Raw genomic sequence first — 19749 nt, 5'->3', positions numbered from 1 at the left:
ATTCTATTTGATTTTTTCTTATGATATTAATCATTTAATTAATTTGCACAGTCTTTATATTTTTCTTATGTGTAATGTTTAAACTATATATTTATGGAATCAAAAGTATTTATTTATGTAATAAAAGTTATTTACTTATGTAATATAATATATTTAATAATTTAAATTTTTTGTTGAAAAATGTATATTTTTTTTCTTAACGAGTGAAACGGGTCGTGTATGTCGTATTCACCCATTATTTTTCGTGTCGTGTTCATATTGATTTTTTTTTTTTTCATATGTTGGCTTAACAGTTCATGTCGTGTTTGACCCGAATCCGCAAAAACACGACCCGTTGCCAGGTCTACTCACATATTGAAGATTAATCCAAGAAAAATAATGGCAGCAACAAGTTGGTTCCACATATTTTAATTGTACAAATTAAATTAATGATTGCATATTACCCTAATTGATATAGCATATATTTGGGATGCTCCATACAGTACAAGATGAGCTAGTACTTCACCGGTTAGATAAATTATAATGAGTCCATAATCTTAGCGTAATTTACGGGCCCTAAACATTTTATAGTTGTATGAATTTATAGACCGAATTAATATGCTTTATATATTAATCTTTTTCATCAAGTAATAAAAGATTTCAAAAAAATTTATGTTTACAAATAGAAAAGCAGTGAAGTGCACCTTGCGCATGCATGTCAAAGAAAAGTATGACTAGCTAGCTAGTGTTGTGCATGTATGATCTTAAATGCAGTTTGGGATATTGCACCAAAAAGTCAGGTATGGTTGAGTAATTATTGTTCAATTATTCAAAAAAGCTGCTATAAACAACTATAAATTCTTACCTACCCAGACTACCTTTGTAAATAAATACATTGAATACATACATGCAACAAAATCACTACAAACCCATTCTTTTCCCACCATTACTATAAAACAACTTATCTTTGTGTGTATAATATTAAACAATTACGATTATAAGATTTTGGTGACGCACTCACTATGTTTTGCTTGTATCAGCTCGCCTCATATGTTGTGGTGGCTGAATTTACAGCATCCATCAAGGATAATCTAAAATATTGAAAAGATATTTTGCTTCGCAAAACTTTTGACAATATATTAATTCTAGATGTAGAACTGTTGCATTGATGGAAGCAAAATAAATATTTGTCTCCTAATTAAAATTAATCGCATACAATTCAACACTCAATCTCACTACGTACGTCGTTAAATAAAATAAGAATCATCACTTATAATATATTAATTGTCAGGTTATGTTATTAAGACTCAAGCTCAAGACGTACCGCACATTATTCATTCATGTATTGTTTTTTTTTTTTTTTATGAACTATTCATTCATGTATTTAATCAATGATATGCCACAGTATTTGGCAAGAAACAAAAAAAAAAAAAAAAACTCTTTAAACTAAAGCATATAAATGTTTTGTTTTCTAAATATGTCGTGAAATGAATCAACTTTTGTTTTTTAAAGGAAAATGTCCAAAAGACTACTTAATTCATGTACTTAATTAACTGAATAGATATATCACGGTGTAAAGGCTGAGAAAGCCAATAACTTCCTCCAACCAAACAACTGTTTGATCACACTCTAAATCAAATTTGGCTAATTGGTTAGCATATTATTACAAATACGTGGTTGATAACTTAGAGAAAAATCTCAAAAAATTGCATAATTAAAGAATTAATGCACTCCATGAATCAACTCACCATTCTAATTAATAAAAAAGAAGGATATTATAACATTTTTTGGGACGGACGAACTAATATATTATCTTATTAGGAATTTGAATTTAGTATAGTAGTTGTATGATATACAATATATCTAATTGTAGAAAACTTATCAGTCCAAAAAAAAAAATTGTAGAAAACTTATATCCTAATTCTGTAAAAGTGAATAATTATAATTTATTAATCAAAATTGATTGTATGTCCTGTGTCATGGAACGATTATATGACACAATTTCTATCTTATCAAAATTAAAAGTTCAGATTACACATTCAAAAATAATATTATTTTATTCAAATTGAGAATTTAATAACATAGATATGTACATAAATGACAAAGGAGAGAGCAATTTTCAATTAAACTTCAACCATAATGTAACCATGATAGATCCGTCTTTCATATCAATCAAACCCAGCTGACATTTGGCTTAATCCGTCACGCTTATGAATCATGACCTAATTGCATGGACTCGTGTCAACTCCAAATGAAGCCAGGTGGCGGACCTGAGGTTTATCCGATTACGTGGAATATATCTGACAATTATTTTAATTCTCTGTAGCTGCAACTTTCTGTTTTGGGTAACTGTTACGTGTCTGCTAGCTGCTGGCTTGACTGGGTCACGTCTCTGTCACACTCACCAATATTTGGGTTGCAGGTGGCGGCCAATTTTCATGGAGCCATCGACATATTTGACACGATAAAAAGGCAAACCATGAGTGAGCACGGTTTTTCGCGCCACGGTGCTCTAGAACATTAGAATGTAGAGTGAGGCCAAGGCCTAACTCCTAAGTGGCTTTTGAAGCATACAACAAAACAAAGCATGCAATATATGGTTCACGGTTCAGTGGTTCACCAACCTTTATGACTTGGCAACAAAAATAATTTGTGTACTTGAGACAAATTTTGGGGATAAAGCATATAGAACTCATATATGGTTAATATTAGAACTTGACCTCAAACTCTGAAAATTAATTAAATCGTTAGAAGAATTGTTTTAATTTTCTGCATGTGTAAATTGTAATAGAATGTGAATTCATGCTTGTAGAATGGTATTGCACGCTAGGCTGAAATAGAAGCTGCAGACCAAAATGTGAAGGAACTGATCGAGTGGCCGGTAAAGGAACTGAGTGGAGAAGATTAAGATAAATTATGGTTCGATATGATGCCATTTAATGCGTTCAAAAAGTTAACAGATACCTTTTATTGGGTGATCCAACCCCCTTTTAATTATCAATTAATATATAATAACTAGCTAGTAATTAAGCATTGGAAAGGAGATAATTATCACATGTTATCAATTCAATTAATCTAATTAATTATGTTGAGAGACTTTCATATATTTTGGTGTCAATTTGCTGATAATTATTTGATCTAATTTCATTCAGTCTTTACCTTGTGAAAGAAGGTTTTATTTAAATCTTATAGATGATAATGGTTGATTAATATATCACAAAAAAAATTTGGTGTTTAGTTTTAATTATCAGTTATTATATAGTACAGCTAGCTAGTAATTACTGTAAAGGAGATAGTGGCAGTAGGCTCCATTCCTAATGGCAAGCTCTAAAGCAAATTACTGTAAGTATTGATCAACATTCAAGTTTGATGTCAAGTTGTTTACGATCACTAGATCGAATTCTTGTTTGCCACTATATATATAGATAATATTATATATCAAAAGTGAGGACGTACATAACCTTTGGCCGTCCAAATGAAGGACAGGTGGTGTTCGTAATATGGATTGGTAATGCAATAATTAAGCATCATCATTATATTAGTTTATGCACGTACGGTGTACTTCTCACGAACTCTAGACTGGTTATCCATTTAGGCTAATCATCTAAATCACGAATTTTGCTTTCTACAATCATTCGCGCATATGAATATATGCTTATTGTTAATGATGATTTAAAATAGTAAATGCCTAAATGGTATTTAGACTTTGTTGAAGTAGGTCTTAAATTCAAAATTTATAAACACTAGTTCATTAATAAAAAAAGAAAGAAAGAATATATGCGCTTATCAATCATACATTCATGCGCTTAGCATTCAACATTGAATAAATTAAAGTGTGATTATGAAAATAATTAATCATGGAATGTAATTGGGCAACATAATTATTTAATTACTTTCACTAGTATTTTTCAATATGAAATGTGTGTATTTTTCAATACAATAATGCTAGTTGTCTCACATTTTTTTTCCCACATTTGTATCCCACATGATGTGTCATTACTTTACTGGAAGGGTATTTCCTTTTTCTTTTTTAGATTTTATTTTTTAATTTTTAGTGTCTAATGTATGAATGCCATGTAAGATGGTATGAAATTGTGGTATAAAAATGTGGTAAGTGTAGCATTACTATTTTCAATATGAAATGTGTGCATTTTAATTAATGTGTGCATTAATTAATTAAGAACGTACACTTCTCTCTAAATTGCAATTCCAAGAGCCACTAATTAAATTATCACTTTGTTATTCATTTTCAAACCGCCATCACATCTGTTAGGCAAACAGCAAACTCAATATTCATATTCCATTCATGAAACCCAATTTGCATGTGCATGAAGAGATCGACCAAGAATTAATGAAACACAATAAAAGCATTGTCGTGTCATCTCGAGAAACGTAGACTCCTTGACCAACTCAAAGGTCAAGCTTCAACCCTAAATACGCGAAGTCAAACCTCCGAGTCTGAAAACGTTTCATATAGCAACAGAACCCGTTGGTTTCGTCTCTCCCCTAAATACGTGTGGAGATTTAATGGCCGCCAAAAATTCACAACCTTCGGCTACAATCCACTGTGCCGGTTACAACAGCCAATCATTACCGGCACACCCGGTTTCCCGGTCCAAAACGACCACGTCTCTCATCCCACCACGTGGCACCAACCCACACCCACCACTATTTCATGATTTTCATCCATCCCTTCCCTATTTATATATACTTCCTCACTCACTCTTCCCCCAACTTTCCAAATTTCTCGTCTTCAAAAAATTTTCCCTCACTTTCTGTCAAAATTTTTCTCTCTCTCTCTCTCACTCTATCTATCTATCCTTCCTTCCCTTCTATAATCCTCTGTTTGTTTTGTTTAGTTTGGTTTCCTCACACTACGACGTCGTATATGAGAAACGACAGGGGAGGAGGCACCATGGTGGCGGAACGCAACACTCTCCACCACCGGCCGAAATTCGGAAACCTCTTGCATTCCGACCCCGCCCTGCCCACCATGACAAACACACGGGACGAAGATGACCACAACCACCACCATAACAACAACAATAATGATTACGCGCTTCGTCATAGTAGCGCCTCGGCCACAAGCCCTGCATACGACAGCGTGCGGGGCAGCAGCACTGATAGCTCCCCATACGCCATGTCGCCGTACCATGCCTCGCCGTACAACAAGTCCCCGTGGATGACGCCGTCGCCGTTATACCCGTTGACTTCGGTTTACGACGAACGTCTCCCTCAGAACGGACTCATTGGGTCGCTGGTGCGCGAGGAGGGGCATATTTACTCGCTAGCGGTGAACGGGGACTTGCTGTATACCGGGTCGGATAGCAAGAATATTCGGGTCTGGAAGAATTTGAAGGACTTCACCGGCTTTAAATCCAACAGCGGGTTGGTCAAAACAATTGTTATTTCTGGTGAGAAGATATTCACGGGTCACCAAGATGGGAAGATCCGGGTCTGGAAGGTTTCTCCCAAAAGTCCGAGCCATCATCGACGCATAGGGAGCTTGCCGACCTTGAAAGATTTCATAAGGAGCTCCATGAACCCGAAGAATTACGTGGAGGTCCGACGACACCGGAACGTGGTCCGGATCAAACACTTTGATGCGGTTTCGTGCATGAGTTTGTGTGAAGAGGAAGGGCTTCTTTACTCCGGGTCGTGGGACAAAACCTTGAAGGTGTGGCGCATCGCCGATTCCAAGTGTTTGGAGTCGATCATTGCCCACGACGACGCTGTGAATAGCGTCGTTGTGGGATTCGACTCCCTTGTGTTCACGGGGTCGGCGGACGGGACGGTGAAGGTGTGGCGGAGAGAGCTGCAGATGAAGGGAACGGCGCACTTCCTGATCCAGACATTGCTGCAGCAAGAGAACGCGGTCACAGCATTGGCCGTAAACCCGTCCACAGGGATCATATACTGTGGGTCGTCGGACGGGTTGGTCAACTACTGGGAACGCGAGAAGCACATGCAGCTGACGCACGGCGGAGCCCTACGGGGCCACAAGCAGGCGGTGCTCTGCCTCGCGGCGGCCGGAAACTTGTTTTTCAGCGGCTCTGCGGACAGGAACATATGCGTGTGGAGGAGGGAGGAGGGACAGCGCGGGGCACATACGTGCCTATCAGTCTTGACGGGCCACACAGGGCCCGTCAAGTGCCTGGCCGTGGAGGAGGACCCGGGGTCGGCCGAGGACAAAAAGGCCGACCTGAGTTGGATCGTGTACAGCGGGAGCCTGGACCGGTCGGTGAAAGTGTGGCGCGTGATGGAGCAGGGGCCAGACTTGAGGCAGATGAAGGCATTGGAGAGGTAACAGGTTGCGATGTAGCTAAAGATAGAGAGTACGGATAGAGTAACGCTCGTTGAATGAACGTGTAGAGCACGCGCTGTGGCAGAAGATTCTGTGTGTTTTGTCTGGTACGGTGGTGGTCCCTATCCTAGAATATAACGCGCCAAAGCAATAGATGAAGATGAAGGGCACCGTCCAGTGGTCCATGCATGCTGGATGACCTCCACCTGATGAGTTTGCCTTGAAAAGGAGGCCTCCCATGAATGCATGAATATGGTACAAGAGAAGCAGATGGTTCCAATTAGGCTGTTGTTGCATGAGCCTCAACATGATGCAAATGCAAAACGGACCATGTTTTACTCACAGCCTAGCAAGTACTGTTGCCACAAATATAGGATTTTACTTTGTCCCCAAACAACAATATTAGTTTTATTTCCTTCTCAATCACTTGAAAATTTGGCCACATACCAACAGCTTCGGTATACGTACAAGAGTAAAGAGTTGAAGGGTTTTCTTTTTTTGGTTTTGTATAGACTATATATATATAGTTAATTAGTACGTTCTGTTTGGAGTTCAATTATGCAAGAAAAATATTGTATACTTTGATGTTAAGGGTTGTAAATATTACAGTATGTACATTGTTTGTGAGGTTCATTTTATAATAAAACTAAATCAATGAAAGCAAATACATCCTATATGCATGTTTGGGTTCTAGTACTGTGATTTTGTTTTGATTGTTTTCTTGGTACCTGGAAAGAAAATGAAACACAACCAAGCTATATGCTGAGGAGAAGCAAAGCAGAAAAGTAGTGGAACTTTGAAATACTAATAAAACTCACAAAATGGTCAATTGCTTTGTTTTTGGTCCATTGAAATTGGTGTGAATTGAATTTCTTAAGCACCCATTTCACACGTACTCATTCATAATTATGCAGTTTCTTGAAGAGAAGGCAAAGCTGGCTTCTGAAAAATTGCATATATGCATTTAAGTTTGCAGGTAAGATCTTCAATTTGACTTGAATATGCAAGCTGCCGAAAGTTAACAAGTGATTGAATGAACCACCTATAATCCCCAGTCCTTGCAGTAAAGTCTAATCTATCATGCTCAAAGGTTGAAAAATAACTCAGAATTGGAAAAATGATTATACATGTTGAGTGTGAATTACATATACGTCCCTCTTATATTCTGATATGTAGTAAGTCTTGTATAAATATTGTGAGATGAAAGTTATATTCATCTCAGAGTGTAAACAGAAATTTCTTGCAATATACAAATAATTTGTGTGTAAAGGGGATTAATGTGGGAATTGGAATTATAATTGACTGCATAGGCATCTATAATTCAAACAATGGCCATGCCAGGAGTTATAACATACATATATTAAAGAAGAAAAAAAAAAAACTAGAATTTTATTGACGATTAAGGGTACCAATTAATAATTACATTTTTAAAAAGTCCTACATAGATTCGGAGGCAATTAATTGCTGATGAATCAACTGTGTTGGGCTCAGACCAAACAGAGAAAAAAAAAAAAAGAGCTTGTCTTGGGCTTTTCGGCCCAAAGATTATGGGTTGAACTTTTAGGCTAACTAGAAAATATATGGTGGACGCATTGATATTGACATGAGAATTCTAGGTGCAATAAAAAATTTAATAAATTACTCTCAAGTTATTTTTTTAAATAGTTTTAACTAAAAATCCAGCAAATTAAAAAAGTAAGTTTCAGCCTAATCTATTAATATATGCATGCATGAAGATGAAATAATACACTACCGAGCGCTCGGTGGATGCAAATGCATCTGCATATTTTTAGTTTGCATATGCATTTTTTTAGCTTACAGATGCATCTTTTTAGATTGTAGATAAAATTTCTTAGGTTATAGATGCAGGTTCTAGGTTGTAAATGCATATTTTAGGTTGCACAAATGCATCTGTGAGTGCTCGATGGACTGTTTAAGTTTCTTAAGTTTTGGACCAGATGAGGTTTGCGTTAAATTTCTTTCTTATTTTAAATTTTTAATTAAAGCACCCTAAAAAAATTGCATGTATACATGCAATATGCAATAGAGGAATTATATGCAAGAAAGAGAAAGAGAGCGAGGGCAAAGGGAGGATTGCGTCTTTCATAAGGAAAATGGTTGAGTGTTCGAACTCGCATGTAATTATTTGTCAGTTACATGTATTGAAACTTTTGCATGTAATTGATCAACAATGATATGGAGCTATTAACACTTGAAAGTGATCAAATTCTTATTTGGGAGAGGTAATCGAACTTATTTGTGCATAGTCCATCTTATTTGGGCTTACATCATTTCCTCATTTTAGTTGTTTTACATTAGGGTAAAAATGTCATTAAGTTTTTTATAAGTCATGAGACTCATGACTCATGAGTGTGATCTATAGAGACCTAGAGTGTCATAGAATCTATCTATCTAATAATAATCCAAGCAAATTTACTCATTTGGGTTATTTGTGTTTGGGGTTGGCCCTTTTATATAGCTCATGGGCTTTTAATGCAAGTATAGTTGGGCTTTTCATTAAACAACACCTTTCTTTGTTTTTGGTTACATTAAACAACACCTTTCTTTGTTATTTTTGTTACATTAAACTTAAACAACACCTTTCTTTGTCTTTTCACATAATTACTTAAGCAGCATCTTTCTATGATTCTATGATTTCTATCCAATAAAATATAAAGTTAAACGAATTAAATATATTTCCATTTGACTCAGAAAATTTCCATTCGTTCAAGACCGACAAAAGTCACAAAATTCACTGCGTCAAAAAATTTGACGGGTTTATCAAAGAAAAAATTAAATAAATAAATTTGACCATGTGACCGTACGGAAACAAGTTTTATTCACAAGGGTACAAGTTACTGGTACTTAAGCACAAAAGCACCTCATCTTTTGTCGTACGTGAAGGACAAAAATACCCCTGCCTAATCCGGCCGGCGTCGTATTGAACTCAAACAAGCGAAATACACACATACTTCCCTACACCTAACTCCACAAGATACCAGCCCCCAGCTGAAGACTCAGTCCGCATAGATTTTGTATGCAAAAATTGGTTTCTCTTGCTTTGACTTGTTCGAAATTCATAGCAATTTCCTTTCATCGCGTAGAGAAAATGGAAGGTCACCTTAGTCTTCTCTCTCTAGTCCGCGTCCTCACACTTGTTACTTGCATGTAAGAGTCCCTCTGTTCTTTCTTGTTTGTTTCTATGTTTGGGGGAAGGTGAGGAAGTGGAAGGTGTTTGAGGCTTTGAGCTCAAATTCCATGGTTTCTCCTTAATAAGTTTGTGAAAATTTTCAATCGTGCTTGATGGGTTGTGTGGAATCCTAGTTTCTGCTTCAGGGTTTTCATAATAAATGCTTAAGCTTCATTGGTTTTCGATATTGATAGTTGTGGTATTGGAATTGCCTGCTTTGTGCTGATTTTGCATAACTCCAATATGGCTACGCTTTTGAGGAAACTGAGTCATGCTGTGGCTTCAAGTGTAGCTCCTGTTGTTGATGATGATGGTGATGACCATGAAGATTTTAGCACAGAGTTGGAATACTCATTTGCTATAGAGTACCATGGTCCTCCTATGGTGGATGACATCCCATATGTAGTTCCTATTGACATTCACCAAATCCCCATTGCTGCTCCAGTGTCTTCAGCTTCTCTCTTGCACAATTTGTCACTCCCTGTTATCCAACCGATTGCAAACTCCAACCCCTCTAACAAGAAACGCAACAAAGGGTCAAAGCTTAGAAGTGAAGCAAAAGCAATTCTTTCTTCCAATTCAGTAACCCCTGCTGTATTGGCACATAGTAATGGTGAAAAGGGTGTCTCTATTTTGTCAGATAAAGTTAGTGGCTCTGGAAGATTGGGTTATTCTTGCCGGCTCTCTGGAAGCTTGGAGGATGGGCTGGAATTGCCTGATGGTAGTAATGAAGCTGAAGGCTTTCAAAGTTATATGAGCCCTGCTATTTGGGAATCAACAGAGTCTGGTTCAACCTCTCCCAGTCTTTCCTCTGAGGTTTTCTCTGGCAAAGATGAAGGTTGTGTGGAGGATACTCCTCACCATGTCAAAAGGCCATCAACTGTGACTTTTCGTGATCCTGACTCGAATGACATAGTTCAGGAAGAAGGATTTGATCATACTGATGGGGATGGAAGTGTACAAGTGAGGCCAAAGGTTGAGAGACATGGGAAGAAAGGGCTGTGCTATCGATGTGAGAAAGGAAACAGATTCACTGAGAAGGAAGTTTGCATCGTTTGTGGTGCAAAGTATTGTTGTAATTGTGTGCTGAAAGCAATGGGGTCAATGCCAGAAGGAAGAAAATGTGTAACTTGCATTGGTTTTAAGATTGATGAGTCAAGGCGAGGGAAGCTGGGCAAGTGTTCAAGGATGCTCAAGCGGCTTCTCACTAAATTGGAAGTTGAACAGATAATGAAATCCGAGACATTATGCCAAGCAAATCAACTGCCAGGCAATCTTGTTTTTGTGAATGGTGATCCTCTTACGCAAGAAGAGCTGGTTCGATTGGAAGGTTGCAAAAACCCGCCAAAAAAGCTAAAACCAGGATCCTATTGGTACGATAATGTATCTGGTTTTTGGGGAAAGGTAAAATTTGAACCCAGCTCAAACTTTATATTCTTCTATCAGCTTATTAATATTAAACCTCTATATTATTGCAACTTGCACCACAATTGGATAATTGTCCTGATTTAATTGAACAGGAAGGGCACAGGCCTTGCCAAATTATTAGCCCCCAGCTGAGTGTTGGGGGTCACTTAAAGCGAGATGCTAGTTGCGGGGACACAAATATATTGATAAACAATCGGAAGATCACTAAATTAGAGGTCTTCATGCTAAAGGTTCATACACTGGACTCATTCTCGTTCATTGGTATTATAAGCTTTGAAAATCACATGATATTGATGTCATTTTGTTGAACTTATGCAGTTGGCCGGAGTGCCATGTGAAGGAAATCTTCACTACTGGGTGAGTGCAGATGGGTCCTATCAGGAAGAGGGAATGAATTTAGTAAAAGGAAAGATATGGGACAAGGTATGTATGCATGTAAATATGCAATGACTTGCGTGCCTTTTCTAATGTATCTTATGGCATCAAACATCCCTTAACTGTGATGGTACTTCTTTACAGACTAGAATAAAGCTGGTTTGTACTGTCTTGTCTTTGCCAATTCCTATTGATTCTACACATCTTTCCGCCGAGGAAGTGAACCCCCCGAACTCCGTTGAAGAGAAAATGCTTAACAAACTTGTTCTAGTTGGATATCATAAATCTGGCACGAGCGCTATATTTAAACAGGTAAGACATTTGTGGAGGGAATTACATGATTACACATCTGTTAATATTGTTAAGTTCATATCCTAATTGGTACATTTCCAATTGCTTAACTCTGTGGTCTTACAAAATTATTTGTAGTGGAAAAACTTAGATGATAGTAATCAACTCTATAACTTGACAGCCAAACTAGTATTGGCATTACGTCAAGTCTTCAAGAAACTTGTTGCTAATTAATGTTCAGTATATTAATACCTGTAAACAGTTGAAGCTGCACACACACACAAATACATCAAACATATATAAACTTCTATGTGTGTATGTGTGTATTTTTCATAATGCACTACCATGTAGTATCTATCTATTTCTCGTAGTGCATCTTATCAGCAGCAGTGTGCTTTTGCTTAGAACTTCTATCTCACCTTTTATTCTCCGGTTAATAAACATTTAGTGAAAACATGCACATAGATAACTAAGTCAAACAGCACAACAAATTAACTTACTTGCTATATGGACACATATAAGAGAAACAGAGAACTACCTAGATAATAACTCATTATTTTTTTACTGGAACAATATGCTAACTCCCTTTTTTATCTTTTGCCCTGCCACATTTGTTATATGAACCTTTGATCTTTTCTTGTTACTTTTCTATTATAATCACTCAACTAGTGGCAGGAAAAATGTGGTACTAGCTTAAACATTTCTCAGCACGTGGTTGTGTATTTTGTTCAATAGAAAACAGTCCTAGTAGCCTAGTAATAATGCCAGTTAATACGCTAAATTAATTTTTCTTGATACCTAGATTTTTTATGACATTAAGTACTTATTTATTTTAGGCCAAGTTTCTGTATAATGTTCCTTTCTCTGAAGATGAGCGCCAAAATATTAAGTTCATGATCCAAAGCAGACTGTACAGTTATCTTGGTATGCTGCTTGAGGGGCGTGAATGGTTTGAAGAAGAAAGTTTGGTTGAGAAGAGAAAAGGACAGCTTCTAGATCAACCTGGTCCTTCTTCAGGTACAATTAAAACAGATTTCACCTTGTTTTCTTGACTCCATTAAGTTTATATGATTTGACCTTTTGTCCATCAAACTATAACAATTGTGTTATGGATAGCATTTCATGCACTAAAGTTAGTTTTCCTATTCCTTCAAACTTTAAAATAAATTAAATTTTGATGATATACCTTCAAAATTATTTCCTATATGAGTTCTTAGATAAATATAGATGAGATGTTAGAATTTATTTTTTATTGTTTGATTTTCTATCACTTTCCCTTTTTGTTCTAGTGAACCATTTAATATATATTTATTAATCTCTTGTATGCTGGGACAAATTTATACAATTCATATCTTTTTTAACATCAGGTGAGATTCATTTCACAATTTCTGAATAGTCTTTTCGCAATTTATATCTTCCTGGTCTTATGTCTCATATTCAGGACAAAAACTATTGCATCAGCTGTGAGATTCTATCCGCAATATGAATTGTCCATCCAATTTATTTGTGACCATTGAGCTTCTAAATCCTTCCATCAATTTTTCGTGTGTTATTGTTATCCGGGCTAGTACTGTTCAAATGTTGGCATCCAAACTCATATATTGGCTTGTTTTTGGACAACTCAGCATCATTTGTATTGGAATAACATCTTTTTTTTTTTTTTTTAATATGTTTGGTGCTCCTTGTGGGTTACCGATCTTTTGATTTCCTGATAAGTTGATGCATCCTTTTGTTATTTGATTATTACGTATCGTTTAGCTTACAAAGAACAGATTAACAGCAAGTAAGATGCTTACGTGTTGTATAAATTTATGCCATCAGTATATTCATTATGGAGTCTTGTCTGAAATTATTTTGTGACAACAGGGAATACAAGCCAGCTTGACAATAAAACAACATATTGCATTGGCCCAAGATTGAAATCTTTTGCAGATTGGCTACTTAAAGTTATGGTTTCGGGTAATTTGGAAGCCATATTTCCAGTGGCTACTCGTGAATATGCACCATGGGTTGAGGAGTTGTGGAAGGATCCTGCTATTCAAGCCACCTACAATCGGAGGAATGAATTAGAAATGCTACCCAGACCAGCCACTTATTTTCTTAATCGGGTAAGATCACGCTCTGTGATCCTGTTCTCTATCTTTAGCTAATACACATACTCAAAGTGCAAGCTCTTATTTTTACACATACTCAAGGTGCAAGCTCTTATTTTTAACTTTTTTTTTTATTCTCTTTCAGTCTTAAGCATTTAAATCTCCAATTATTTGATATGCACATAATGTTCATTTGATCTTGTGGATAAAATTGGATATGAATGTGGAATGTGGATGATATGTGATCTGTATAATATGCACTTGTTATTCAATTTGAAATGTGTCTTCTGTGCAGGCTGTTGAGATTTCAAGGACAGATTACGAGCCTTCGGACATGGACATCTTGTATGCTGAGGGAATCAACACATCCAACAGCCTTTCTAGCATGGAATTTTCATTTCCCAGGTCAGCAGAAAATAGCGCCCTGGACCCTCACTATCAGCATGACCCTTTGCTAAGGTTAGTGTTCCTCTTTCAGCAATAAATCCCTTAATTTTCATCATCAAGTGTGATTTTTGCCAAATCTCTGTCAATGATGCTGATTACAATTATTGTTGGTGTGCTTTTCCCCATGGATAGGAATTGCTATGCAATTTTGGTCAATTTTAACCAGGACTAGTCATCAATAGTCAACACTATGTAACTCATGGTTAAGGATGAAACTTTTCAAATACTTGGACAATAATTAGTGAAATAGGATGATATGCTTTGCCACTAAAGGAAAACACACAAGGATAATAGTTTTGATGCTAATTGATCAATAAAGTACTTGAGATCCAGGAAATAGCAATTTCATGCTCCAAGATATGTTCTTGAATTTAAAGTATTGAACGGTCCTTTTTTGTCCAGTCCCTTAGTTGTTGAAAACAGTGACTGAAGTATTCTGTTTATCTTTAACCAAGAAAAAAAAAAAAAAAAAAGTATTCTTCCTAGGTACTGAAGTTTCAAAGTTTAGCAGGCTAATATTGGACATATCATATTTTACCTCCTACGGGGGCTGTAAAAGAATTTTCTTGAAATGGTTAAAATGTTTGACCAAATAGGGTAACAAAATAAGTTTTAACATGCATCGGCATGCTTTTCATTGTTGAGTATTCACTTGCATCTACCACTTATCAATTGCAGGTTCGAACTCATTAGAGTGCACCACGGCAGCCTTGGAAGAAATTGCAAGTTTTTGGAGATGTTTGAAGATGTTGATATGGTCCTATTTTGTGTTGCATTGACAGACTACGATGATTTCTCTGAAGATGGTAATGGGGTTTCCATAAACAAGATGATGGCAAGTAAGCAGCTCTTTGAAACTATTGTTACTCATCCAGCCTTTGATAAGAAAGACTTCCTTCTGATACTCAACAAGTTTGATCTGCTCGAAGAAAAGATCGACCAAGCCCCTCTCTCTCGATGCGAATGGTTTCATGACTTCAATCCGGTGACCAGCCATAATCCCAACAGTAGCAATAATAACAGTAATAGCCCCACATTGGCTCACCGAGCCTTCCAGTATATTGCGGTGAAGTTCAAAAGACTGTTTCATTCTCTAACAGATAGAAAGTTGTTTGTTTCACAAGTTACTGTGTTAGAGTCTGATACTGTAGATGAAGCTCTCAGATATGCTCGTGAGATTCTAAAATCGGATGAAGAGGTACCCAGATTAATTAATGAGTTCTCTTCTGCTAGCATTGAGCCAAGTTCTTCAACTTAAATGTCTGAGCAAAACTGCCTTGTAAGGTCTGCACCCATTACTGTTGTGCAAATGTTTTATATACATGTATGGGAAAACACTCATATATATAAGAAATAAAATAGAGTTCACATTCTTTTCTACCATTATTTTTGTTACTTCTCATAACTTGTGTCAATGTTGCCACGGCAGATTTAGCACTGGAAGAAAAAAAAAAGTTGATCTTTCCTAATTTCCTCCCAACAGAATGTTCCAATGGGCTGATCTGAAAGTATATTTGTCTAAAAAAGAGAAATATGTTCTTTTCGGTTTTTCCCACTAAAAGATTAGAAATGAAGGAAACTAAATGCCCAAATGTGTTGATGGTTGGTAATTTCAACCCGTTTGTGAAACAGGTAGCAATGGTTGACGGTCAATTGTGACTCCTGCAGGAGGCCCAGGCTATGAATATATTTGCAGCAATGGATGTAAAACTCTTTCCCTTTTTCCAGGATTATCAATTTTTCCTATGTCAAGTTTACATATCCAGTGGCTGCTCTTAGCATGTAACTGCTCAGAGTACTTTTCCTCCGGTTGTCTTTAGATTCCCATTATATGATATGGCCTAATTAAGGTTGCTAAATACAGTAACATTATGTGCTTGCGTGTAGAAAAAAACACAATATTTGCTCAAGGATTCTTCAAGGATCCTTGTTACCTGATTGATAAAGAATCATAACACCTCAAAATGGAAAGAAACTTCCCTGCCATGGGTGTATACACCCATTGTATAGGTCTCTCATTGATGTTTCTATGTCTCTCAACACGTGACCTTATCACATGATGAGACACACAGAGTATATACACTCTTTACTGCTAAATGGAGGATTTCCAATCAAGTTTACCAGCATATGATCTATAATATGCAACTCTGGATTCAACTTTGAAGTTTAATTATGAAAGTAGGAATGGAAGTAGCATTTCCGATAGGTTCACAAATTATTCAAGGAAGATGAAGCCACCTGAAAAGCTAATATAATAAGATCTTCATCATCTTTCATGTCATCTTCATCACCCACATCAATATTATAATCATAATCATCATCATAATCAATAGTATAATCATAATCATGAGTATGATTTGTTGGTTCCTGCTGCTGCTGAAGATCTTCATCATCTTCCATGTCATTTCATCACCCACATCATCATTATAATCATAATCATCATCAAATTCTTAAGTATAATCATAATCATAAGAATAATCATAAGTATAATCATATGTATAATCATAATCATAATAATAATCATCATCATCATCATCACTCTCCATGGCTGCTGCAGAAAGAAGGTGGACGAGGATTTGGCTGCTGCAGCAACTTGTCGACTTAGTGAAACAATGCACATAGATAACTAAGTCAAACAGCACAAAGCAATTAGCTTAATTGCATATATGCACACATATAAGAGGAACAGAGAACTACAGTACTATATATTAATTCATTCTTCTTTTACTGGAACAATATGTTAACTCCTTTTCTATCTTTTGCCCACATTTGTGAACCTTTGATCTTTTCTTGTTACTTTTCTATAATATATGATCACTCAACTAGTGGCAGGAAAAATGTGATACTAGCTTAAACATTTCTCCTGCCATACCATGTCATCATCGGACCAAACAATCTGGCAGGGGATCCAAGTCCCCAAACTACAGTCAAAGCTCATCTTTGTCAGCGCATAAAAGTGGCCTGGAATGAACCTTTTTTTACCATTCCATCATTTTTTGTCTTGAAGGACTGTGTTTTGTTCTTTTCTGTACAACCATCAACACAAACATTAAAACGCCATAGAGTGAATATTTTTTCGGAATAAAAAAGAAAACAGAAAACTCTTGGAAATCAATGTAGCAATAATCTAATTAATGGAGCAATAGTGATGAATTTTTTGTTTTGGCCGGGGAACAGGATATTCATTGATAATAGAAACATCACAATATATAGAAGCCCAAAGCAGTGATGAGTTTTGAATCCAATTACAATTAATTATGATTTCTTAAAAAAAATGGACTCAATTTACAAGGTCAAGGAAGTGATCAACAATTATGAATCAGAAAACAAAGTAAATAGTATTACATGATACGCAAGGGTACTACTAGCTAGACTAATTAATTAATCAAACATGTTATATTTTAATATTAACATGTTTAATTATATATGCTGATCACCAGGGCACAAAGCGGTCCATAAGCAAACACACTGTGGCCTCTGAAAGCGTAGAAGAAGAAGAGTCCTTCTGAGTCTGAGTCTGACCCACTTTTCCATGATCATCTCCTTGTTTGGCTTTGGAAAACAACAATTGCTTCTTGGCCTCCACTTTGTCTTTGAGCTTTGCAAGCTCGCTCACCCATATCTCTACCATTGCAGACATGATATATATTTGTATATATCTTGGTCACACAATTAAAGAAAATTAAGCAACAAACTATGATCTAATTGGAACTTTGATATATATGTGTTGGTGTGTAACTTTCTCTGTTGGGTATTGGTGTATTGGTTATTGGGTTTATATAGAAGAGAAAGAAAGAAGAAGAGGATGTCTCTGTCTTTCTGGCCAGTGGTTTTAAATTTGCTTGCAACTGCATGTGACTATGTGAGTTATGTGGTTTGGAAGAAAATATGGGATACATACAAAAATTAAATCAGTGTGTGCATGTGTCACGGCCACAGCCCCTTGGATATACGGTCGCACACAGGATATAATTTTAGTATATTCCTTGGAGAGAAAGGAAACGTGTGGGGACCATTCTTTTTTTTTTTATCAGATTGTGGAGAAATTGTGGGCGACTTGGCATATATTGCTGTTGATAAATGGTTTCAGTATTCTTGTTATGAGTATCTAAATAATGTTATTAAAAGTTGAAATTTCTTTTGTGTCTAATTTTGAAGTTATTACTAAATCCTTTATAGAATTGAAAATTGTATTGTCTCATGTATTTTTCTCATTAAATATAGAAAAACAAGGTCTAGACCTGCATAAAAAGGTGGTCAGTGCAGGTTTTTTTTTTTTTTTTTTGAAATATATAAGAGATGTGAAAAAATCTAAGCATCTATTTTAAAATCAATTGACAATAAAAAGAGTAGTCCAAACCTTATAAGCCACTATGCATGATATTATAAGGGAATATATGCATTCATCTCAAAACCAATTGATAATAGGAGGAGTAACTCAAACTCTTATAATTTATTATACAAAGTCTTACATTTTCTATGTAAGATATTTCTCTCAACAAGATGTCTCGATCCTAACTAACCATGAAAGTAATGGTAATTTACCCTTGAGCTTTGGAAATAACCACATTCTAATAGGAAGAAATTGACTTTTTTTTTAATTATTATTATTATAATGAAGGGAATTCAACTCTAAACTTATCATAATTCTAACTCATCACTTTATCACCTCACCACTTGAACTAACCCTAAAAATTTAGTGACATCTTAATTTTGATTGAAGGGATTCTTGGGTTTGATTATTCTTGGAAGATTGAAATATGTGGTTGTACTCTTATTTCAATTTTAAGAAATAAAAAACTGTGGCTTAGCCGCTTAGGGTGAAACAAGGTTAGCAAAACAAAAAAGAAGAAAGTGTACGTGTAGAAGTGTCATGTGGTCCAAAACCAAGTAATAATAAGGTCCAAAATTAAAGAGATTCTTTAGCAGACAGTTGTGTTATGTTTATGGTGCGATCTCAATTGAAATATTAATATGTGTTTTTATTTTAAATAAAATTTACAATTTTTAAAAATAAATAACATCAAAACATTGAGCGGTATTCCACATGTGTAAGTAATTAACGACTGCTTCGTTAAAACTTTTTCCTACAATTCTAGTATGCATGAAAGTTCTCCATGTGCCTAAAATATCTGACTTTTTGACAATATATTTTTCTTAGATATTTATTCAGTAGAATACTAATATACTATTACTATACAATCTTTATTAACACTTTGTTCTTTTAGTAATTAAAAATAAATAAATTTGGTCCACAAACACCTAATTCATGAAAGCTTTGTCAGTCACCTGCCTCTGAGATTATATGTTTCGTTTTTCTTATTTGTTAGACTGTCATAAGTGAGACATCCTGCCCCCCAAAAAAAATGGCTCTTGGGGTTGTGTCGTGTGCCATTACCATATGTCCATATGGTATCTTAATATCAATGACATAGGTAGTTATCCTGATTCTTGACCTTAGTAGCCTCAACTCAAATTTTTATATATATTGTGATGCACATTATGAATACATGCAACTGAAGTAGATTTTGAGTGAATAGCAATCTTGGGTGGCACACACTATACAAGCATTTTATTTGTTGGTTGAAAACTATACGTACAAGCATCACAAGCGCACATACAAGTGATACAACTTTGCCATT

General features: G+C 35.8%; 2 protein-coding genes and 1 pseudogene across 2 annotated transcripts; 2 read left to right on the top strand and 1 right to left on the bottom strand.

Moving 5' to 3' along the window:
• Nucleotides 1-4781: 4781 nt before the first annotated feature.
• Nucleotides 4782-6957, top strand: LOC147276859 (protein JINGUBANG pseudogene; annotated as a pseudogene).
• Nucleotides 6958-9390: 2433 nt separating this feature from the next.
• Nucleotides 9391-15485, top strand: LOC147276858 (extra-large guanine nucleotide-binding protein 1-like). The gene is made up of 8 exons (XM_086253266.1): nucleotides 9391-10877; nucleotides 10994-11131; nucleotides 11220-11324; nucleotides 11421-11588; nucleotides 12404-12584; nucleotides 13434-13675; nucleotides 13956-14119; nucleotides 14786-15485. The coding sequence occupies exons 1-8, from the start codon at nucleotides 9717-9719 to the stop codon at nucleotides 15363-15365; spliced, it is 2739 nt and encodes a 912-aa protein (XP_086109392.1). The 5' UTR covers nucleotides 9391-9716; the 3' UTR covers nucleotides 15366-15485.
• A 1807-nt stretch (nucleotides 15486-17292) lies between these two features.
• On the bottom strand, nucleotides 17293-17934 carry LOC147276857 (stress-induced protein). The gene has a single exon (XM_086253268.1). It carries the CDS (start codon nucleotides 17745-17747, stop codon nucleotides 17541-17543), a length of 207 nt encoding a protein of 68 aa, XP_086109394.1. The 5' UTR covers nucleotides 17748-17934; the 3' UTR covers nucleotides 17293-17540.
• Nucleotides 17935-19749: the final 1815 nt, after the last annotated feature.

This window comes from Dryas octopetala, chromosome 8 (assembly GCF_963921425.1).
Source record: "Dryas octopetala chromosome 8, drDryOcto1.1, whole genome shotgun sequence".
NCBI lineage: Eukaryota > Viridiplantae > Streptophyta > Magnoliopsida > Rosales > Rosaceae > Dryas > Dryas octopetala.
The sequence above is the reverse complement of the archived record's forward strand: the minus strand, read 5'-3'. Positions and strand labels throughout refer to the sequence as shown.